The sequence below is a fragment of the Peromyscus eremicus genome, chromosome 15, assembly GCF_949786415.1.
Source record: "Peromyscus eremicus chromosome 15, PerEre_H2_v1, whole genome shotgun sequence".
In the NCBI taxonomy this organism is placed as follows: Eukaryota; Metazoa; Chordata; class Mammalia; order Rodentia; family Cricetidae; genus Peromyscus; species Peromyscus eremicus.
The window spans coordinates 49,859,572-49,884,517 of record NC_081431.1 but is presented as its reverse complement, the minus strand read 5'-3'; the positions used below and the strand labels follow the sequence as shown (position 1 = coordinate 49,884,517).

At 34.7% G+C, this 24,946-nt stretch overlaps 1 protein-coding gene across 1 annotated transcript in view; it reads right to left on the bottom strand.

Annotated features, from left to right (window-relative positions):
* Cdc73 (cell division cycle 73) overlaps nucleotides 1–24,946 on the bottom strand; it is a 105,906-nt gene that overhangs the window by 54,929 nt on the left and 26,031 nt on the right. The window contains exons 8-10 of the mRNA XM_059280130.1: nucleotides 19,748–19,846; nucleotides 17,667–17,745; nucleotides 15,021–15,085 (exon numbers count right to left, since the gene is read on the bottom strand). Of these exons, the coding sequence (XP_059136113.1) occupies nucleotides 15,021–15,085; nucleotides 17,667–17,745; nucleotides 19,748–19,846 (243 nt within the window). The remainder of the gene's footprint in view (nucleotides 1–15,020; nucleotides 15,086–17,666; nucleotides 17,746–19,747; nucleotides 19,847–24,946) is intronic.

The window sequence follows — 24,946 nt, the reverse complement described above, 5'->3', positions numbered from 1 at the left end:
TCTTAAAGAAAAAGTGAATTCTTTCAAAGTTAGAAACATTGGAAAATTGAAAAACGAGAAGTAAAACAATGTATAAGTGGTAACAAAAATTAGGTAAAAAAAATTCTTTGGTTCATAATAAAAACATAACTGACAAAATGAGAAGCTTGCTATCTATATAGGCTGGTTGCCCCAATATATTAAAAGAAAGATACAAAAAGTAATGACCATTCTCAATAGAAAATGGGAAAAAAATATTAAGGCATTATAGAGTAATGATATCTCCCCTAAACCAAGGTCAACCCTGGACATAAGACAAATACTAATACAAACTGTACTGACAAACTAGTCTGTACCTATCAAATAGGCAAAAATTTTCTTGTGAGATGTGTAGAGGGAAACAAGAATGGCCATTTGTACTAGCAGGAATGCAAATGAAAAGATGCAGCCGGGCGGTAATGGCGCACACCTTTAACCCCAGCACTCAGGAGGCAGAGGCACGCAGATCTATGTAAGTTCGAGGCCAGCCTGGGCTACAGAGTGAGTTCCAGGAAAGGTGCCAAAGCTACACACAGAGAAACCTTGTCTTGAAAAAAAAGAGCATGATTTTCTAATACTTGGCAGAATTATGGAAGAATTTGACCCCTTTGTTCAGCAATTATGCATCAGAAGTTTGAATCCAACTTGTAGTGATAATATTAAACAAAATAAATACAAAAGTAATAACTCGAGCAAGATTTATAATAGCAGAGGATAGATAACAACCATAATGTGCATGGGAAACCAAGGTACATCACAATGTATTTAGTGGGAGACAATCTAAGTTAAAATTATTGCATAAAAGCCACACAGCAAAGAATACTGTCAACATTATTATCACAAAGCTTTAACTGATATTTTATCAACATAAGCAAGAAATTCTATTAATAAGGTTAGGAAATGTTATGTAAAAAACTGGTACATTAAAGCTCCAGCCCCCATGTGGTGGTATTTGAAAATGAGGTCTTTAAAATGTAATAAAGAAATGGACAAAGTTATTGGAAATGATGCCCTCATGATAGAATAAGTGTACTTGTAAGAAACAAGCATGTGGGTCATGAGCTTAGGTGGAAGTTCCTTCCTTGTTAACAACAAAAGAACTCTTTCTTCTTGACTTTTAGGATTACATTAGAATTATTATACTAGCAATATACAAAATATTATCTAGCATTTCAAAAGAAATCTCTTTCTCTGTCTACTAAAATATCAAAAGACAATGGGAGCCTCAATGGTGGAGAACATTTTTTAAATTATTTTTAATTAAGCCTCTTGGGAGACAAAGGTGGGCAGATCTCCAGGAGTTCAAGGCCAGGCTGATGTACATAGCAATTGCCAGAAGAGCAAGAGCAACATAACAGAGACCCTGCCTCCAAAAAAAATTTGTTTTTATTAAATTACTTATTTACTCTATGTGTGCTTGCATGTGTTTGAGGGCATACTTGCCACAGCAAGTAGAGAACAGGTTGTAGGAGTTAGTCCTCTCCTTTAACCATGTGAGTTCCAAAATTGAACTCAGGCCATCAGACTTGGCATCAAGCGCTGACCAATTCCTCAGCCCACTCAACACTTCCAATGGTCAGGTTACAGTTTGTAGATACCACCACCTTAAAAAGCACCCACTTTATCTTTGCAGAAATGCTGAGTTCCAGATCTGTAGTAGAAAATAAATATATAAACTTGCCAGAAATCAAGGAATGAGAAATTAATGAAGTCAAGTCAAAATACATAGGTCTCAACTTCAAAAAGCCCCCTACAGACCTAATATGAGGTATCTAGATAACTACTTGAAATGACTGATATGTCAATTTATTTCATTACAATAACCAATACACTATATATGTAGCTTTTAACATGTTAATCAGACAATAAAATTTATTTTAAAATGAAATAAATTTTAGCAACAAATAAAATTCAAAAATATGTACAACTCTGAGATCATTGTAATTATTAAAGAGAACTCTGTCCATAAGATACAAAGAAACCAACCCTTTATTCAAAAAAAAAAAAAACTAACAAAGAAAAACAAATGGTTACTACTTTGACTAAAACTATAACTGAGTCAAAAGTTAAATGTAAAATAGATACGTGTGTGTCTGTGTGTGTATACATTTATGCACGTGTGTGTACATTTATGCATGTGTTCATTTCAGTTCCTGCAAACAAATCCTCACAGTTGTTATGGTTTCTGTCCTTTCAACCACTAGATTCTTTAACTGTACCAGTTTCTCTCAAATTTTTTGGTTTGTTTGCTTACTTTACGATTGTAGCTAAAACATCCTACATGATGGAAGATACATTAGCAGACAAAACTATTCCTAATGTCTATGGGGATTCCATGCCCACATTATACTTTCCCACATTAATAAATTGGAGTGAAAAAGAATCCAAGAGCAATTTTCTGTTAAAGTATAGAAGCTAAAAAGAGGTGTAGGTGCTCGGGACTTTAACCCCAACACTAGGAGGCAGAAGAGGCAGGAAAATTGTGAAATCAAAGCTAGTCTGTGCTGACAGCAAGATATTGGCTAGGAAAATAAGTAGATGGTAAATAGGTAGGTAGGTAGGTAGGTAGGTAGGTAGGTAGGTAGGTAGGTAGATAGGTAGGTAGATAGATAGATAGATAGATAGGCAGGCAGACAATAAAATACAAAGCTGAACATTGTCTAGTTTTCATCTTCACAAAACTTCAGAAGAATAACCAAGTTGTGTTACTCCTTGCAATTTAACAGAGTTAGGACTATGTTGCAATACGGACTTAGAGCCTGTGTTCCTAACATCATATCCTTTTGAGGCAGAGCCAACAGAACTCTAATGTAACTGCAGAATTTTCTCGCTAGGCCTGATACAGTGTAAAATGTAGTCTGAGGTTAGAAATTAATGAGCAGAGAAGAATGATCTGGCATTTTGGTAGATTTTTTAATTTTTGTTTTTTAAATTTTTAAAATTTTCTGTTTTTTTAAATTTTTGTTTAAAACACCTTTCCATTATCAGAGATCTTGCTCATCTCTAGACAACATTAAGAAAAGAAGAGGGTGGTGGTGCATGCCTTTAATCCCGGCACTAGGGAGGCAGAGTCAGGTGGATCTCTGAGTTTGAGGCCAGCCTAGACTACAGAGCAAGTTCCAGGACAGCCCAGGCGATTAACACAGAGAAACCCTGTCTTGGAAAACAAAATAAAACAACAACAACAACAAATCTGGTAGTCTGAAGTGTTCTAATTCACTTTTCATCTTACCTGCTAGTACACATCTCACTAAAAACACAATGATAAAATTTTTGAAAGAGCAGCTCAGACAATGAATGGTTTGGTAAACAACCTTTTCCTACAGATATCATAATTGTTTCTCGGTAAAATAAACTAAAGTGACAGAGACACAGAGCCTATATGTGAAATTCACATTATGTAAAAGATGACTTGCCTGTTTCTGTGCACAAGAACCAACATAACATAAACAAGAGGCCAATATAAACACAAGTGTGACCAGAGGAACAGAAGGCCCAACTAAAGCAGCCACAATACAATCCACCTAGCCCTCTGTTCTAATAAACATAATGAGTACTGGGAATACTAACAGAGAAAAGAGTTCCAACCCCAAATTTTGGTCTCAGAATGCTGATAGAAGCTTTATGTTTAAATAAAGGAAGAATTAGGGAGGCACAAGAGATACTTACGCATTCACATAAAGTTGTGGACCCACTAAATGTTGTATCAACTCCTACTTAACAAGAAGCTGTTAATCTGCTAGTAATCACTGTCATTTCCAAGGAGACTAATCTGGTTTCTAGAAGACAATCTGTTCGAATACAGTCTTCCTTCCCATCACAGACACCTGCTCTCATCCTGAGAATAGTCAGTCTCACCTTTCCTCCTTGTTTGTTCAAGGTGAATGATGGTTTAGAAAATGACTCATCCTTATGCCTGAGGTATCACTCACGTATAAATAGCTATTTCTTGAATGATTAATGTGCCTACTTGCCCAGTAAACAAGTGAAACTAAGACAAGGAGACAAATGAAGAACGGAGGCTGAAAATTTCAGGCTTTCATCTTGTTGTAGTTACCACATTGGATCAAGAAAGGAGTCAATGCTTTTCAACCACATCAGCTTCTCAGTACCTGTTACAATATGTATTTCTTATACAACAAATACAAATGTTAGTTTATTTACTGTAAGTATGAGGCAACCTCTAGCACTTTGATATCAACATTATATGTATGTGGGAAAGAAGGGAGAGCAGAAGGGAAGAGTTGAAGACACTTCTATTACTACTAACAATAGTCCATTTAATGAATTTTATTTGTGAAATACCATCAACTGAGTAAAGTGTGAACAAAACTTTCTACCTAATTCAGTTATTCTTAGGAAGAAACCTTTCAAATAGTACCATACTTTATAGTATCTCTTCACATCTTTCAAATAAATACTTCAAATTGAAATATTTTTAATGCTGCTATCCTGAAGCTGTGTAGTAGGTGCATAACAACAAAATAACTACATATGTCCTTACTCATAGTTTTCTACAGTGGTACTTGTCATAGTATTCAATTTGTACTTCTTATCTGGCTTTTGTATTCATTCTGGGTGCATTAAAAAATCTTTTATACCATGATAAAAGAAAAAAAAACAAACTAAAGTAACACTAAACTTGAATTAAGGAAGAAGGCAGGATTTAAGCTAACTCATTAATTTAACAAGCCAGGATGTATGAAGGATGAAAATATGGAATCCAAAAAGAAATCCTTGTCTCTCTATGTTCTTAGACATTAACACAATTTAATGTGATTAATAAAAAGCCTAGAATTAAAACAAAGATATTCTACAACTTCTATCCTGTCTTGTGATAAGTCAGACGTTTGGGATACCACCTACATTATGAATGTTAGTTACCTCAAAACCACTTCTTGAACAAATCAAACAGAATACAATTGGGTACTAGTGCTAAAGTTAAATTATCTATTATAAAGAAATAGATTCTATCTGGAGAAAGATTAGCCATAACAACAAGGAAAACAATGGCTAATGCTGAGGAAGCCCATTCCAGAAGGGATCAAAGTAAATGGCACCATAAAATACCAATGACTCAAAAGTGAGTAATTTTATGTATCATAGGTGTCCCCAAATATGACACAAATTCTTTGAAGACCATCTTTTTCACAGTAGCACAGTTAAAAAGAAAAAGTGTTTCTAGTAAAGCTTTCTGTGGTTGTTTTGTCTATAGGGTGCTGGGGTTTTAACCCAGAGCCTCACACATGCGAGGCAAGCACTGTACTGACCCTTCGATCATCACTTTAAAGTTATGCTTTTCCTTTTATACTTAAAAGAGATAAGGTCTCATTATGCTGCTCAAACTGGCCTCAAACTCATGACCCTCCTGCCTCAGTTTTCTAAATGCTGATTACAAGCAAGTACTACCACACTCAGCCCAAAAGTACATTCTTATTTCATGAGAACACTACAGTAACTTTTACATTATATGAAACACATATATCACAGTTTATGATACATTATAATGTACCCACATATTTAGTATGAAAACAATGGGTTAATGTGCCACTCCATCTAACCCCTATGGCACTACATAGTACTATGTATACTTTTATAGGATGTACTGCTGAAATCATAAGATCACATCAAAAGCTGAATTGGGGAGGTTTTGTCTAATAATAACAACAGAAGATAAAAATCAGTGACTTCTAAGAAATCAAAGAGGTGCTTAACTTTAGTTCTAAGAGTTGATTAATAAAATATATCAAGAATTTTAATTCCAGAATACTTACAACAAATAAAAGACCATAATAACAGAAACATAAGCAAGAGAACAGAACTATCTATTTAAAAACACTAAATAAATGATTATAGAATCAATAATCTCCAGAATTTACTATTTATAGATAACAAAAGATATGATTAATTTGTTATAATTTATAAGAAGTTAAAATGACCTATTTCCAACTATGTCTTTATTTCACCTTATATGCTACTGAAAAAAAATCTAATCATAAAGAACACACTATCTCAGTGTCACTATAATACATGCTCAACTATAAAAGTAATCCAGTTCTATGACAATACTTTCTCTAGCAAAAGCAAAAGTAGGACCTTAAAGTTTCCATTTCCAACCATTTCAAATAAATATCTTCAACCTGTTCACAGAAAAGCAGTATTCCAAAATCCCAAGAACTTAGCGTCTAACTGTAAGATCTGTCCAGAGGAGAAGTAATAAGAATTTAAACCAGATACTTAAACATGAGAGCAGTCACTCACAGAGGAACATGAGAAGCAGGAAAGACAAGAAGAACAACACTAAAAGAAACATCCATCAAGAACAAGACCTGGAAGAGAAACCAAAACTTAGAATTAAAGATCAAATGAGGTTGGGCAGGATGGGAAAGGGGAGAGGGAAAAGATGAAATAAGCAGATAATCCAATGAATCAATACAAAATATTAATAGATAATCCAATGAATAATACAAAATGTTAACAGGAAAATAATAATTTGAATGCAAGAATTATATAAGACTGAAAATTCATTGAAGATTTAAATTAATTTACAAATACTAGGAATCTGATGCAACATACTACAGTTCAGCCAACAGTCCTCAAAGTATCAAAAACTATCTAACACCTTTATATAGATAGCATGTCATTAAATACACTAGATTTTGTCATATGAACAAAATGTTTCAGATCTTCAATCACAAAATAAAGAATATACTAAAAATTAATATCTATTTTTCTAAATAGTAATGGAAACCCACATTACTTAAAATAAAGTAGTAGCCTAAATGTAAGCTAATGTGTTAGAATTTAACAATGAGAAATACGTTTAATATTGGCATCAAATTTATTCAAATTAAATGAATTAAACTTGTGTCAATACCAGAAAATAGAAATCAGAATTAAAAGTTTTATTGTACAATGATAAAAGGAGATTAAATTAAAAGAAAACTAAAGTCTATTTTGTGCAGTTCTTGGAATCATATGTAATGACGCATGTGTGAATGTTTGCTTTTATGTATATGTGTATCACATGCATCCCTAGTGGCTTCAGAGGTCAAAAGTAGGCATCAAATACCCTGGAACTAGTTATAGATGCCTACAAGCCATCATGTAGATGCTCAGAAATGAGCCCAGGTCCTCTGTAACATCAAGTTTTCTTAGTGACCGAAGCATCTCTCTAGCCCTAGATTAATTTTAAAGGATATGTTATACATGTTATTGACATCTCTTATTAAATCTAGAGGTGGTATTGAGCAAACAAACATCAACTACTGAATTTGATGATATAAGCTTATTATCAAAAGAACAAGTGGATTTTCAATAAAAACCTTTAAGATATATAAACTAAGTGATACTATAAAACCTTTATGTGCATTAAAATTCCCTATCTGTTACTATGCTCTGCTCTAATTCATTTCCTTTAAGTATATTTACCACCTAAATGCTGATTATGTTGACAAAATATGCAATGATATAGCTCATCTTAACCCTCTATGATAAAGAAGGTAGTCACATAATGAAATAATATCAATTCACCAAATGTGTTCACTCTAAATATCATCCAAGTAGAAGAAGAACAAACTATACCATTCAGGACAGAAAATTTGCATGCATGGTAAAAACAAATTCTAAAATTAAATTCCATCCTACAATCAAACAGCCAGAGGACAATACAATTCAAGGTATTCATGTATACATTTGAATCTCACAACAGAAACCTACAGAAGTCACACTCCTTTTCACATTTAAAAAAACAGCAAAACAAAACAAAACAAACTAACTAATCCCTAATTTGCTGCAACAAACAGGCTGGTAAATCATAATAGACAGTTTTTCTTATCAAGATAGGGTCCAAATCTAAGCCAGCTAGACAATATTTAAAAAAAAAAAAAAAAGGCAAGGTAAAGCTAGGGCAAAACAAAGAAGCTGTTGCTATTAGAAAAACTGAAGAGAAACTGCTTTGCAAAGGTTTGTTCTGAATACAAAGAAAAACAATACTGTGCATTAGATTTAAGGATGGCTTCTTTAAACAATCTGAAAATGTAGGTCTAATTTTAAAATTCATGTATAAAATAGTAGTATGTTAATAATGGGCTATTCATATAACAGCCAGGAAATGTACAAGAACAATTTTCAAAAGCTTAAGGGAGATATAGGGATTGGAGAAATTCTTCAGCAGTAAAGTTCCTGTACTACTCTTACTGAGGACATGGGTTCAATTCCCCGCACCCACATGGTGGCTCACAAGCATTTTTTTAAATTTATTTTTATTTTTAGTACATTGGGGCTTTACCTGCATGTACATCTGTGTGAGGGTGTTGGGTCCCCTAGAACTGAAAGTACAGACAGCTGTAAGCTGCCATATAGATGCCAGGAATTGAACCTGGGTACTCTGGAAGGGCAGTCAGTGCTCTTAACTGCTGAGCCATCTCTCCAGCCCTTACAAGCATCTTGAAATATATAATTGAGTTATAAAAATTACTTCAAGTTTGATATTCACAAGCAGTATAATACATACACGTCTAAAAATATAGCACATGAAATCTTGTTATGTGGAAGTATTATTTCTATAACAAGTTAAAATCCTAAATACTATAGTTTCTTTTTCAAAAGACAAATCAATATAAACAAATAACATCTCTTCCTATGCATCTGTGTCCTAACAGGTGACTAGTAAAAGGCACCCTAAGTTATCCATTTACATGAAAACTTCTCTGCAATTACCTTCTCTCAACGGCTAAAAATTTCTGTTATAGGATAAGCATACACAACTGTAACAAAAATACCTTATAGATTTGAAAGAAAATGGATTCTCTTAAATTTAAATAGACTACTCTTGGTAACACTGAAAATTTTATCATTGAGCAAGTAATATTAAATACATCAAAAAAGTTATAACAAACATATACAAGTCAAACTGGGAAAACACACACACACACACACACACACACACACACACACACACACACACACACACAAACACCCTAAATCAATAAGGAAAGCTACCACTTGTTGACTCCTCTTTGGGCTCAACATTTGTACCTTAGTACAAACAGGGCTTAATAGTTTAATTCCTTAACAGAACTATGATGTAAATTCTACTCTCTTTACTACCAAATAAAAAGAGATTTTTTTTTTTACTGCAAATCTTTATTATTTTATTTTATTTTATTTTTTAGTGCTCCCAAGTATCTGGCTTCTCCTTAGCAACCTGGCACCCCGCTTTCTTTAGATCAGGGATTTAAAAACCAGCTGGGGCTATGGTGGTAACATACAATGAGTGATGAGTGAGACACCTTAAAGAAACCAAATAGCCATGGCTCAGGCAATTGTGAAAATTCCCTCACCAGACTGTACAGTTAATACCATGAAAGAAACCTAATGTATAGATTATGACACTCTTTTAAAATGAAAAGTAAAAGTTGAAGTTACAACAGACTCCTAGTATATTTGGGGCAAATTTTAGACCAACAAAAAATTATTCAGAGCTGGAGAGATGGCTCAGCAGTTAAGAGCACTGACTGCTCTTCCAGAGGACCCGGGTTCAATTCCAAGCACCCACATGGCAGCTCACAATTGTCTGTTATTCCAGGTTCCAACACCCTCACACAGACATACATACAGGCAAAACACCAATAAATTAAAAAAATAAATATTAAAGAAATAGATCTACTAGGAAAACAAATGTTTAAAAAAAAAGAATGATGCTAGACACATGATCAACAAGATGTGGGACAATGAACTGGCATCAGGCCCCACCTAACTCTGAGAGGAAACTCTGCTATGGACATAATCACTAAACAACTCAACCTTTCAAATCTTTCTGTTTTCCATGTTCTTCCTTTCATCACAGAGCTTTTAATCTTACTTTTACTGTTCCCAATTTGTGTTTTCTTGTTTTTCTAGCACCTACTCAAATTTCAGATCCATTTTCAAGTATTACCTCCTCAATGCACACACTTGCTACAATAATAATTTCATATTCAAGTCACTCACTAATTCTTCTCCAAAAGACCATAAATCAAGCCTATAGCATTATGTCTGGTTTTGTTCATCTCTGTTGTCTCTGTATCCACTAGATTACATGATATACAGGAATTATCCAAAAGGTTATTTATGGAGGAAGTGGGGAGGGCGTGGAAGCACATGCCTTTAATCCTAGCACCAGGGAGGCAAAGTTAAGGTCTCTGTGAGATTAAGGACAACCTGATCTACAATATCAAGTTCCAGGACAGCTAAGGCTATGTAGAGAGATCCTGTCTCAAAACAAACAAAAAAGGAACAAATAGTTGCTAGTTTCTAAACTTTCTACATGCTCTTAAGTAGGCTAGACCAGAGAAAATTGATTCTTAATAAAATTATCAAATCCCTAAAACTAACAAAAGAATCAATTCTAAGTACATCTTATTCCCTCTCCAGCAAAAGACACAAAGGTTCCTCGCTACAACCCAACTAAAAAAACAAACAAAACAAAACAAAACAAAAATTTACCATCTTATTTACTATATAATAAAAAGCATTACCAAGTAACATTTTCTTTCCATGTTTTGGATAACAGTGGTACGGAGGCAGAGTTCCACACTCTGGCTAACCTGCAAATTGCTAGATACACCAGGCCCATCTCAAGTTTACAGTGATCCTCCTGTTTCTGTATCCCAAGTATTCAGAATATAGACACATAGCACTCCACACACTCAAATAGCATTTTCCTAATCTATGATGGTCCATTCATAAATTATATATACTATAAAAATATATGAAACATAATAACATAAAAGGCTTCAAATTTAAACCTCATATAGTCTCACTACTACTAAACCAAAACACTAGTTTATGAACTATATAAAGAATTTTCCTCAATATGTTTCTGCTTCCAACCCATAACTTAAGCTAGCTTTATTTAAATAAATTCTGTATAATAGTTCTAAGAATATTCCCATCAAAAGTGAGTAAAGAGAAAAATACCAGTGAAGACTCTTTTCTTCTAATAACTGCATGTTAAAAACATTCACATTTTTCTGCCACAAAAACTATTTGATCTAGTGTTTCTAAGAACACTAAAGAATGCCAGTGGTGAGCTGGAGAAATGGCTCAGTGGATAAGAGTAGTGCTCTTCCAGAGAACCTAGGTTAGGTTCCCAGCACCAACATGGCAGCTTACAACTGGGTATAGCTCCAATTCCAGGAGCTAATAACCTCTTCTGACCTCTACGGACAGATACACAATAGAAGAAAGAAAGAAAAAAAAAAAAACAGAAAAGTAAGAAAGGAAAAGAAAAGAAAGAAAGGAAGGAGGGAGGGAGGGAGGGAAGGAAGGAAGGAAGAAGGAAGGAAGGAAGGAAGGAAGGAAGGAAGGAAGGAAGGAAGGAAGGAAGGAAGGAAGGAAGGAAGATTTTTTTTAAAAAGACAAGAAAGAATGAATCCTCGAAACTTATTTTGGGGGAAAGTTCCATCTAAGATAAGTTCTGAAAACATCTGTGTATCTTGCGACTCTGGAACCATCAATGTCAAACATATGTCTTGACCTATCTAAGTCAAAGGTTAAACAGAAGCCAGGTGAAGCAACATGTACATGAACTCCAGCTAGGTGAGGAGCAGAGACAAGTAGGAAATCCCCTGACCAAGAAATACAAGGCTAGTGTGATCTATAAAATGAGATCCCTTTAAGGGTATGTGGCTCATGCCTTTAATCCCAGCACTCAGGAAGCAGAGGCAGGTGAATAATTTATGAGTTTGAGGCCATCCTAGTCTATATAGCAAATTCTAAGTCAGCCAAGGCTACATAGTGAAACCTTGTCTTTAAAAAGCACCATCAGCCGGACAGTGGTGGCGCATGCCTTTAATCCCTGCACTTGGGAGGCAGGGGCAGGCAGATTTCTGTGAGTTTGAGGCCAGCCTGGTCCAGAGTGAGATCCAGGAAAGGTGCAAAGCTACACAGAGAAACCCTGACTCAAAAAACCAAAAAAAAAAAAAAAAAAAAAAGCACCACCAAAATACACTAAAAATAAAGTGAGATTCCCCACCTCAGGAAAAGAAAGGGTTAACCAGAATTTCCCACACAGACTTATGTATTAAAGGTGTAAGTCAAGTGCCCCTGAGTGCAGTGGTGCCCACAGAGTCCTTGGATCCACTGAAGCTGGAGGTGCAAACTTTTTTGAGTTGTCCAACATGAAAGGTAGGAACCAAACTGGGGTCCTCAGGAAGAGCCATAAGTGCTCTTTACCACTGAACCATCTCTCTAGCTCCTCAAAACTTTAGATTTTTATTATCAAAACACTTGCAGGGCTTTTATTCATACAAGTTATAGTAACTTAGAGCTATGAAAGGACCACCAAAAAACAAGCCTTGTCTAATACGTATAGAAAAAAATATTTTGTATAAAAATTATTAATGTATTGATTTAGTCATGTATCAAGAGATCTGATACTCAAGTTAAAAGTTACAAAGATTAATCCTAATATAGATAAATCCTAATTTCAGAAATTACATAAACTAGGCACATTAAAAATTTTAAAAACATTATCAAATATGAATTATACATATAAAAGCAAGGAAATCTCTTGTGGTCAACAAAACCTTTTACATTTAATACACATTCACCTGTCTTAATAATACAAGAGAAATTTTCTGAACAACAGGATGAGGTAAGAAGTTATTGCAGCTCACAAATGATAATTTCAAAAGAGAGAGAAGGGAAAAATACTAAACAGGAAGGATAAGATTGAGGAATAACTAAAAATAAACACTTATCTAAAAACATTACTTGTCTGTGTATTCTCTTTCTAGCAGCATATTGAAGTAGCAGATTCAAACCAGTTACTGAAATAATCCAACTAGTCATTTGGCCACTTTCAGTCTTTTTGTTGCATTCCTAAGCAATCCTTTTTATGATTATTTTATTGTGTGTGATTATTCTTTAAATTCATATAGCATAAGCTTATTTAAATTCACCTTTTAAATGTAGAAGCTCTTATAATAAAAACAAATTCCATGGCACTCAGAGTCATGAGTAAGAAGAAAACATTAACAAAAAACTTAACTTTTAATGGTTACTGAAGAATAACTTCAATTCCCTGGCAATTCACTTTGGGAATCAGCAACAGACAAATTCTATCTCCAAGAAAGCATCAACTAACTGAATTACACAAGAATTTAATTCAAGCCAGGCATGATGGCACATGCTCTTAGTTGTACAAGCAAACTTGGGAGGCAGAGGTAGGTGGATTTCTACGAGTTCAAGGTCAGCCTGGTCTACACCCTGAGTTCTAGAACAGCCAAAGCCACATAGTGAGACACTGTCTTTTAAAAATATAAACCAACAAGCGAAGTAAGTTAAACCTTACCACCATTAATTATATTCTGAAATCAGAAACAAGCAAAGAAAAGGCATAAGATACCTCTATCTGGTCTTTTCCTACTTTTGCTCTTGCTCACTAGATAGGAAACACTGGCCTTATCATTTGTCTACTGAGTCAGTTTTTAAGCCTGCTGTTCCTGCAGGGAACGTTCTTCTGGCACAACTTGTTCAACTCTGACCTCAGAGAGGCCTTTTTGACTGCTCTGGGAAGCAGTTACACCGGAAGTATTCAGAGTCAAACACAGGACATGAGTTCTCAATAAATACCTGTTGAATGAATCTGTAAGCCTACACACAATTTCAATATATAAAAACAAATCTGATCATTTAAAAGTAGTTAGCAAAATACTTGATAGAGTCTCAATTTAAATTAAAAAAAGTCAAAACTTCAATAGATTTTTATGGCAAATTCTAAGTATAAAGATTAAATCTGAACTCAGAAATCACAACAAATATATCATGATTTCATGTCATGTGAGGTCTGTAAATCTCTGATGACTCACAAGCAAAGACAAAAGTAACACTTTTAGGTCTTAAGTATATAGACACTTAATGCATACGCATAGTATTTTAAAGTGTAAGAGGTATGCATCAGAATATACAAATGTAAAATGAAATTGAAGTACACCTGACCTGTATAATCAAATACTATCATTTACTACACAATATCGAGAAGTGTCAAACAGAAAGATGTTGGTCAGGCTATTAAAAAAAAATTTAGAGAGAGCCAATAGTCTTGGCTACTCAAGCAGTTGAGAAAGGAAGACTCCTGGCGCCCAGGAGTTCTAAGTCCAAGCTAAAAAGAACACAACAAGGGTAAGAAAGACAGCATGGGGGCAGGATAGCGAAAGAGCAAGAGAAGAGAAAGAGGGAAGGGGGGAGGGAGGGAGGGAAAGAAGGGGAGGAAGAGAAAAATGAACTGGCTAAGTCTCTCAAACAAAGACTCATACTCATGAATATATAAATATTTGGTTCCATCAAGTGTTTTTTTTTTTTAACAAGAACTTGTTTTATTTTTTCCAGATACAGAGGTTTGCATGTTTTACAAATACTGTTTGAGAGCAACACTCCTATGTACAGTGCCTTCTAACAGCTCGTAAACACAGATACATATCCACAGTGCAATTGGCTCAGCCAGGATCCACCTTGCATACATACTTAAACAAATGACTCCATCAAGTGTTTTTAAAAGCACTTCATCAACTACCACACTCTTTTTACTCATTTGGTTGATTTGGAGGCTGACTCCATGTCATTGAGCAGTCTAAGCAAGGGCTCTACCACTATGCTACATGCCCAATCTCATTCTTACTTTTCCAAAGACAATTACATTTGAAAGAACATAAGATATCAGAAAAAAAAATTGGCTCCATATGACCATAAACTCAATGGCTTTAAATGTCTCAATGACAGGATTTCAAATTAGTTGAAAAACTTATAAACTCAAAATCTGATTTGGAAAAAAGAAAGAAAGAAAAAAAGGGCAGATCATTCATGAATCCAAAAGAATATCACACAGATCTATCAGCAGTACAATGGTCACTAAAAAATAAATGTTTCAATTAGAAAATGCTAGAGAATAAAATTTACCATCTGCTACTCACATAAAACGCCTGGAACAAATAACCTCTGCACTCATAATAACTTACCGTTACAGATTTCAGTGTCATGCCATGGTATGTGCCCATAGTATCAATCTTAAAGCCTTCCGTTTCTGCAAAGAAAAGGAGTCTATTATGATTTATATATTTCATGAGACAGATAAAAATTTCTATCATAATTTATATTATACCTAACAATTAATTCAACAGTGTAACAAGGCCTTACTTAAATATACTATACACAGTTTTATCACATATTTCTAAAAATTAAAAACTTTTAAGACATATTCAAATTCAATAAATGTCAAAGCACTGAGTTCATAGAATCTGGTTATGATTATCTCTCGAATTTTGTTTGAAAATCACACTAAAGAGCTAGAGAGAAATATCAGCAGTTAAGAGCACTAGCTACTCTTGCAAAAGACCCAGGTTCAATTCCCAGCACACATAATCTGCCCACACCTGCATTAAACTTCAGTTTCAGGGGATCTGATACCCTCTTCTGGCTTCATGGACAACAAGTATATATGTGATGCATAGACATACACACAGGCAAAACATCCATACACATAAAAATGGAATAAAATTTAAATCATACTAAATAAAAAACTTCTAATTTCTAATCCCTTTATTTTTATTACTAACTACTAGATGACTGCACCACTAAAAGTATGTAAAATAAAAAGTTCCTAAATTACAAAAACTTTTGTTCCTAATTTTAATGTAAGGGACATTTATTAGAAAATGGTGCTATAAAAAATGATTCGAAGAGGCAGGCGGATCTCTGTGAGTTCGAGGCCAGCCTGGGCTACAGAGTGAGATCCAGGAAAGGCGCAAAGCTACACAGGGAAACCCTGTCTTGAAAAACCAAAAAAAAAAAAAAAAAAAAAAAGATTCGAGGGCTGGAGAGATGGCTCAGCTGCTCTTCCAGAGGTCCTGAGTTCAATTCCCAGCAACCACATGATGGCTCAAAACCATCCATAATGAGATCTGGTGCCCTCTTCTGACCTGCAAGCATATGTGTAGGCAGATCACTGTATACATAATTAATAAATACATCTAAAAAAAGATTCGAATTTCAAGACATAAGTACAGCATGCTCTTCTCGCTCTCTCTTTTAAAATAAACATTTAATTCTATAAATACATGGCAATTCATTCCTGTTTTGGCTCTTGCTATGGTCAATCAACTAATGGCAGTCAATTTGGGACTTTGACAGTATTTTACCAGTGGAAGAACGATATAAACATTCCATATGTTATTAAAATAAAACATACATTGCTTAAATTTCATCTAGGTTATGTGACTATCAGAGAAATATTTTTAATTGAAAAATTAAATTAAATTTTTCATATCATATGCTCTATTCTTCTTGGGAAAGATCATATAGCAAATATTTTATATACTACAGACAATACACCTTTGTCTCAACTATAAGATTTTGTAGCTGTGGTGCAGAAAAAAGAATAATATGTATATACACGGAGAAGCTGGAGTTGGTCCTTAAAGGATTGGATTTGCTATCAATTGCTTTATACAATTCATTCCATAAAGAAACAGGACAGTGAATAAAAAAATGGATCACTGTCTTTTTGTGGCATCTAATCACCATGTGCCTATATCTGGTAAAAGAAGTCAGCACACATAATTCACTGCATCAAAGCAATATATCCTTTCAAAAAGTTGCCCAGAGACTTTTCCCCAGGGGAAAAAAGAAAACGTTAAAAGTTTAAGTTGCTTTTATCTTATATCTTCCTAAGTGAAGTCAAGATGAATGAAGAGCTCAAGAGAAACTGGTGACAGTCTCACCTCACTAATAAAGAAATGACTCGCCGGGCGGTGGTGGCGCACGCCTTTAATCCCAGCACTCGGGAGGCAGAGGCAGGCGGATCTCTGTGAGTTTGAGGCCAGCCTGGGCTACCAAGTGAGTTCCAGGAAAGGCGCAAAGCTACACAGAGAAACCCTGTCTCGAAAAACCAAAAAAAAAAAAAAAAAAAAAAAAAAAAAAAAGAAATGACTCATAATTGCATTAGCTAGACTGTCAAGCAAGCTTTAACAAAACAAACTCTCACACCTGCTCCAAATCTATGCTTCCTCATCCCTTAATGTACACAATTCATAGTTTGGGAAACAATTTTACACATGGCATTCCACATCCCAAAATTCTTTATAACCACAACTAGTATCAATAATAGCAAACATTTGTGGATAGTTTATTACATTATCAGACATTATTCTAGGAACTTCACCTTCAGCACCACATTTATCCCCAAAGTAACCCTATGAAATAAGTTATCAAGTATTATTAATATTTAATTACAGATATGAGGTAACAGACGGAATACAGTTGAAAAAGCAATAAAATCCACATAAAAAAATAACTGAAACACAAGCTATTTGGATGGCGAATCAAAGCTACCAACAAAATTAGCCAATTTTGTTCTATAGAGTCCAAATACTATTTTTAAGTGTTGCAGGCTATATGACCTCTCTCAAAACTACTCAACAAAGCTGTCAGAGTTAAACAGCTATAGATCACATATAAATGAGTAAATATGGCTGTTAAATAACAACAAAAACTTTTATTACAAAAGTAGGTGACTGAACTAGATCTTATTCTTCAATATCAAACTATACTGCCACTCCAGCTCAGCATGACCATTATGAGAAGAAAATACAAAATAAGTAACTTACCTTCTTTGCCTTTGAATCTTTCCTGGTCATATCTGTTGTAGGCAGCTGGGATAGGCTGCTTCGTACGCAATGTGGGATCCTTAATAAAAAAAAAAAAGAGATGCAAGTCAATCTTTTTAAATATTATTTAACACTCATAAAATCTGACACAGACACTTAACATTTTAAAAAATGTTATTCCAATATGGGCCAGAAGATAGAACATGGTAAGAAGACTACTTGGTGGGCTGGAGAGATGGCTCAGAGTTTAAGAGCACTGGCTGGTGCTCTTCCAGAAGTCCTGAGTTCAATTCCCAGCACCCACATGGTGGCTCACAACCATCTGTAATGAGATCTGGTGCCCTCTTCTAGCCTGCAGGAATACATGCAGGCAGAAAACAATGTATACATAATAAATAAGTAAAATATTTTTAAAAAAAAAAAAGAAGAAGAAGAAGACTACTTGGCATTTGATGACCAGGATTCATTATTATTTGCACTAAAAAATGACCATCCCTACAGCAAGAATAAGGACAATTTCAAGTATACTTGTATCCAAAACCACAAAAATAATATGTAAGCACATACACTCTAATTACTTAAATGACTTTGTGAAATAATACTCTCTCCAATGATAATCTGAACAGAGTAAGTTCCAGGACAGCCAGGGTGACACAGAGAAACCCTGTCTCGAAAAACTAAAAAGAAAAAAAAAGACTAAAGTAACAGACATTCAATAAACACTTATAAATGTATACTGTAAGACTAAAGTAATAGACGTCAGTTTTTTAAAAACTTGAAAAAAGTCACTTTCTAATTATGTATAATTTAATTCAATTATTTCATACTAAACTCAGTCTATAATAACCTAAAAATAGGTATTTAAAAAGCATCTTAAAGGTACTTGGGAAAATCATAATATTTATATAGTCTTCATTTTGTTACAATAGGATTACAGTCTAATATTACAAAAGAAAAATTATCAAAGACTATAGCTGCATATATACATCTATACGCCAAACATAAAAATTGTGACTGTCTCAATGATTGTAAAATACACAGAAAGAACTCACATTCACAAAGACAATGGTTTAAATGTTTTTACAGTTTCACATTCTTCCCACCAATTACTATGACAAGTGTCAACAAATTTGTAATTACAAGCACACTATGCTTGAACATCATAGCACTTACTATATTTCCATTTCATAGATCTAGTAGGTTTAACTTATTATGCTATGAACTCAAAACAGGACAAGGACTATGACATTGTATTATTTTATCTCTAGATGCTTGGAACACTGCATGAAAAATAGACACTACTTAAATATGTGTGGTAAGCCAACTAAAAGTATCTGTCTAAATATTACCAAGAATTCGGTATATGAAAAATTAAATATCAATGATTTCATGTATAAATAAAATTACTATTAACTTCCAAGGCTATGTTTAGTACTCTACCAATGTTTTTCCAAATTCTACATAAAAGTGAATCAATTTGAATTATACTCTTTGCCTTTCTTGAATCTTGAGAACAGGTAGAAGGATTTACAATAAACTAGAGGGTATTTCTGAATTTAAATGGAGACTATATGGCATGCATGAATTAGGGTTTGGAGGGTCCTAAACAATACCTCCACCAGTGAGGCAGTCAACCAACAGAGGAGATACAGCTGAGGTACAAAGAATGGTCCATTTGACAGGTGACAGGGAAAATCAATATACCCATATGAAATGGTCACCAAAGATTTCAAATAACAAGTCCAAGCTGGAAGCTAACAATGATTTATATTTTCAGCAATAGTTAAAAATTTTTCCAAGCAATAAATAGGCCAGCTATAGTCAACCTAAAAGTTAACTTAGAAGGCTTTTCCTAATTAACTCCTTTTCAGACTCTCACCCAGGTATATCTCAAGAATGACCAAAAATTACTGCTAAGATAACTTTTAAAACAGGGAAGGGTCTTTATATCCTTCGAGTATGCTGAAGTAGCAAAACTTTATACCCTCCTAATGTAAAATGTTAAGATGTCAAAATTATAACACTAAAAAGCAAAATAAACATCACTTTCTTAAAATAACAAAAGCAGAAAAGATTCTTACCACAGGAGCTGTATTTGGAGCAGGCCGCTGTTCAGGGGCACGCCCTTCTTCTCTGGCTTTTACAGACTGAAGAATTGCAAAAATATTCTTGGAAAAATTCTAAAACATGAATAGATTCTAATTAAACCCAGCGTACATGTGCAAGAGCAATAGTTTATCCATTAAGCAATTTATATTGAAACTTTCTTCCTACTAATTTTTTCTATCTCATAAAGTACTATAATTGCTATGGTTTGGATGTGATCTGTCTCCCAAACATTCCTATGGGGCTCAATGAGGAACAATTAGCTATCTGGGCACTGCTATCACAAGGGGTTGATGCTGGTCTTGAGCTGTTACCACATCACAAACCAACAGGTGGTGGAGCTGTCCAATCTTCCACTTTCAGTCTCCAAAACTTGAGCTAAATAAGTATCTTTTCTCCTCACCCCTGATGTTAGGCCCTCACATAGTCAAGCAAGTGTTCTACACTAACCTATGTCCCCAGCCCTAACCTTCTATGAAGCCCCTACCTTAGGTATTTCATTGAATCAACAGAAAACAAGGTATACAATTATACATAAAAATAAAAGCCAACTACCTGGTTATTGCAAATCATACTTAAACAGACCAATTATTTATAATTTTTATTATTCTGTATCTACTCAAATATATATAACCAAGAAAAAAAGTAAACATTTAAATGTAACAGATTTCTATAAAAGGGGAATACTACATTCTCAAAGTACAGTAAATCCCTGTGCTACATTCAGATTACAGCAGGCGTTCTATGATGCCCAAAGGTTATGGATACTTGTAGGAGTCACTGTATAACTTTTAAGTCTGAAAAGGTGGGAAGTAATCACAAATCAGCTTTTCCATGACTATCCACCCAACACTGTTGACTAGGTGATTACACCTTCCTTCATGAAATAAGCTTTCTTGGCCCTGACACATTACTCTCCCCTGACTTTTTTGTCTAATGACTAACATTGTCCCCTAGTGACTAACAATACTTTGGGTCTCTTCCCCAACCCCTATCACTCCCAATCACCCATCTCCACCCTACCCCCACTCACCCACCCACCCACCTCCCGTGCTAGCATTCAACAGTTTAAAGAATATATGTGAATCTATTGTGAGCTAAATGTCTTAACTGACACTAAAATCCAACGATGATCAAATGGTTCATGCTCTCTTATACTTCAAACGTAATACAATTCTCTTCTCTAGAAAATGAAGCATTCGGTGGTGGGTGGCAGCACACGCCTTTAATCCCAGCACTCAGGAAGCAGAGCCAGGCAGATCTCTGTGAGTTCAAGGCCAGCCTGGTCTACAGGGTGAGATCCAGGACAGGCACCAAAACTACACAGAGAAACCCTGTCTCGAAAACAAACGAAAATGAAGCATTCTGGGGCCAGCAAGGTAACTAACAGGTAAAGCACCTGTAACACAAGCCTATCTCCCTGAGTTCAATCCTTGAAACTCATATAAAGGTAGAAAAAAGAGAACCAACTCCACAATATTACCCTTGAACCTCCCCATTTGCACCACAGCGTGGGCACTCACTCGCGCACACAAACACACACACAGAGTTCTTTTTAAAAAGGAAATCTGTGGGCTAGCTCAGTTAAGAGTACTTGTTGCTCTCCCAGGCAACCCGGGTTCACTTCCCAGGACCCACAAGGCAGCTTACAACCATCCATAACTCCAGTTCCAGGAAATGTGACGTCCTATTCTGGTCACCATGGACACCAGGCATGTGAACAGTACACTAACATACATGAAAGCAAAACACTCATACAGATAGAATAAAAATAAATCTTTTTAAAGAAAAAGAAAAGAAATTTAAGTGTTCTGTTTCTTTGGCTTCCACTACTTGTCCCACTTTATCACTCCACCTACTTTACTAGTTTTTACTCTGTAATCCCCCTCCTAGTTTTTACTCTGTAATCCCCTCCTAGTTTTTACTCTGTAATCCCCTCCTAGTTTTTACTCTGTAATCCCCTCCTAGCTTTTACTCTGTAATCCCCTCCTAGTTTTTACTCTGTAATCCCCTCCTAGTTTTTACTCTGTAATCCTCTCCTAGCTTTTACTCTGTAATCCTCTCCTAGCTTTTACTCTGTAATCCCCTCCTAGTTTTTACTTTCTAATACCCCTCACCTTTGTTCCTGGTTTGTTTTTTCTTGGTGAGGCTCATGGCCTCCACGCACTGGACTACTCAGCCTCATGGCTTTCAAGTACTGGACTACTATGAAAGATATTCTTTTACCTCTTTACTTATACTGCATCTCATTGCTGCTTGTACTAAACTATCATCTCGATCACTGCCTAGCCTGTACATGTTAAATATTATGCAAATGTATACAGAAAAGTAAGTTTTAACATTAACTGGATACCACTAGTATAATTACCACTATACTAACTATGATACTAACTAGTTCCTGAATCTTTACAGCAGTAAATACAGGTCTCAGAACTACTTTGCCATCTTAGAAACTATTAAAGACTCTAAAGGCCTTTAAGCTGAAGTTACAATTTATCACAGTAAATATTAAAACTGACAAATTTCTCAAGTAGGAATTCCTTTAAAAAAAAAATAAGAAAAGCAAGATTCCACACAACCATAATGTTTTATAAAAATTATTTTCCAAAACCTATCAAAAAAGTAATAAGACTATAACTTGAAATTTTATAAATGTGTTTACTATCTGGCTTACTAAAAATGTATCTGTATTCTGATATTTACTTCTATGTATCTACTATGTTATCCTGTTTGGTCAAGATATGAAGACAATCTAGCCTCAGCAGTAAAGGGAGAAGCATAAGACAGCTTTTCAGGTAGCTGAATATATTCTCCTTTGTTATACCAAAACAAATGGTCTCCTAAAAGATACTGTAGATGGAAACCACATCCATAAATATTCTGCATTTCTGCTGTCAAGTATATAGTATATAAAGTATAAATATACTTTTTAAAGTATAAATCTATTTTGTACTTTAAATGGATATTTTTTCATTCATGCATTGGTTCTCTGAAAAATATCAATCACTGAGTTATGCAGTTATGCATATTTTCCAAATATTAATACAGTATATTATTCAACATTTTAAAATGTTATTTGCTATGACATATTCATTAAATAATATTTTTAATATTATTTACAAAAATCTTATCAAAACAGTCTAAGAATTAGAAAGCTGGAAAAATAACAGCAGAAAGAAACTTCCAAAATTTTAATTTTCCCAGGAAAGTTCACATCTTACCACTGGCAACAAATAGTTTGTTGCTTTTCCTGACAGACTCGTTCAAGAGAATGTCTATAAAACACCTAAGTCTGAATAACAGTCATTCAAACAAAATGTGATGGTTTTCTTTTTTAAAAAGGTGCTTTAGTTAGGAACCCAAGCCTTAACACAAACGCTGTTCATAAAAGCAACCACAGCTTTTTTACCGCGCAGGACCGCTTTACACATTCAACTTCATTAAGTGTATTAAACGGCCACACTTGAGTGAAGTTCTGGTAGGTCAAACACCGTGATTTGCTGGTCATGCTGGGCGACTAACTGATGCGGTAAATTTAGCAGTCACTGCTCCTGCACCATCAGTGCAGACATCAGCACAGTGCCAAATGCAAATGTATTCTCAGTTCTACTACGAAAACATGAAAATCAGACCACTGTTAAAGTGATCAAATAAATAAAAAACATAAACTCTAGAAGAATGAATGCAAATAACATCAGCAAGTTTTGTGTGCAAGAATTACAGATGATTATTTTTGTACAGATGTATTACACCATGATTCAACAATAAATTACTTTGGTCTGAAAATATCCCCCAAATCTATGTGTTAGAAAATTTATTTTTAAAAAGTGACTTTGAAAATGGATTAAGTGAAGACTAAATGAATGACGTAGAGGTTTTAAGAGTCATTTTCTGATAAAATCATAATTATTTTCAGCCCTCTTTTTTTATTCCCTCTCTCTCACCCAGGTGATACCTTCCGCCATTTTTGATGCAGTAAGAAAGCCCTCATCAGATGCAGTTCCTTGATCTTGGACTTTCCAGCCTCTAGAATGGTGAACCACAGAAATGTCTATTCATTATAAATTACTCAGTCTGTGATACTCTGTTATAGCAGCACAAAACAGAATAAGTCATAATAATTTAATGGCACAGAAATGTTTGTTATAAGTTAGTCTGTGATATTCTGTTATAGCAGCACAAAACAGAGTAAGACATTTAATATAATTTAACGATACTATAAAATCAGGTTGCTTTAACCAGGGCATATTAACTATATAAGGAGGAGGAGAACTTGAATTTTCTTGCCCCTTAAAAATCAGAAAACAAGATTCTGATCACAGTAGTAATGAAGGTCAGTGTAAAGTCTACACTAGGCCAGTGCTGTAGCCTGACAACCTGAGCTCAATCCCAGGAACCCACAAGTTCTCTGATTTCACCACCATCATTCCTTGTATGCGAGGAAAGAACTGACTCTCACACGGTGTCTTCTGACTTCCTCATTCACACTGTGACAAATGTGTCCACACACACACACACACACACACACACACACACACACACGCACGCAAAGCAAATGTGAAGTCTATACTTCTCTGCTCTAAGTATCTATAACATGTTTAGAGTTTAGCAGATGAACACAGTATGTATACCTAGAGATCAGCAGTCAAAATGTTTAATTTTGACCTTTAAAAATGGTAACATTCAAAAATAAAATTTTTTAAAGATAATACTCATGAAAGCAAATCTAGCTTCTAAACAGTTATTAGATGGTTTGTTTTAAAAAGATACTGTGGTACCAACATTAAATTAGAACACTTTTAAACTTATACAATTCTGCCCCCTAGAGTTCAGAGAGAAGAGTTCATCTCAACAACTTAAAATGGGAAAGCTTCACATAGAAGAAAACTCTTAGTTAAAGACTATCTAGTTAAAATTAACTTTAAAAAAAAGGGGGGGGGGCAGGCATAGTAGCACACGCCTTTAATCTTAGCACTTGGGAGGCAAAGGCAAGTGGATCCCTGTGAGTTCAAAGACAGCCTGATCTACAGTACAGTGAGTGCCAGGACAGCCAAGGCTACTCAGTTAGATTCCCCTCTCAAAACAAAATAAAAAAGGCACTAAAAAGTCACAGTGTTAGTCAAGTATTAGCCATATCAAGCAATGAAAATGAGAATGTTGTCATTTAACTGTAA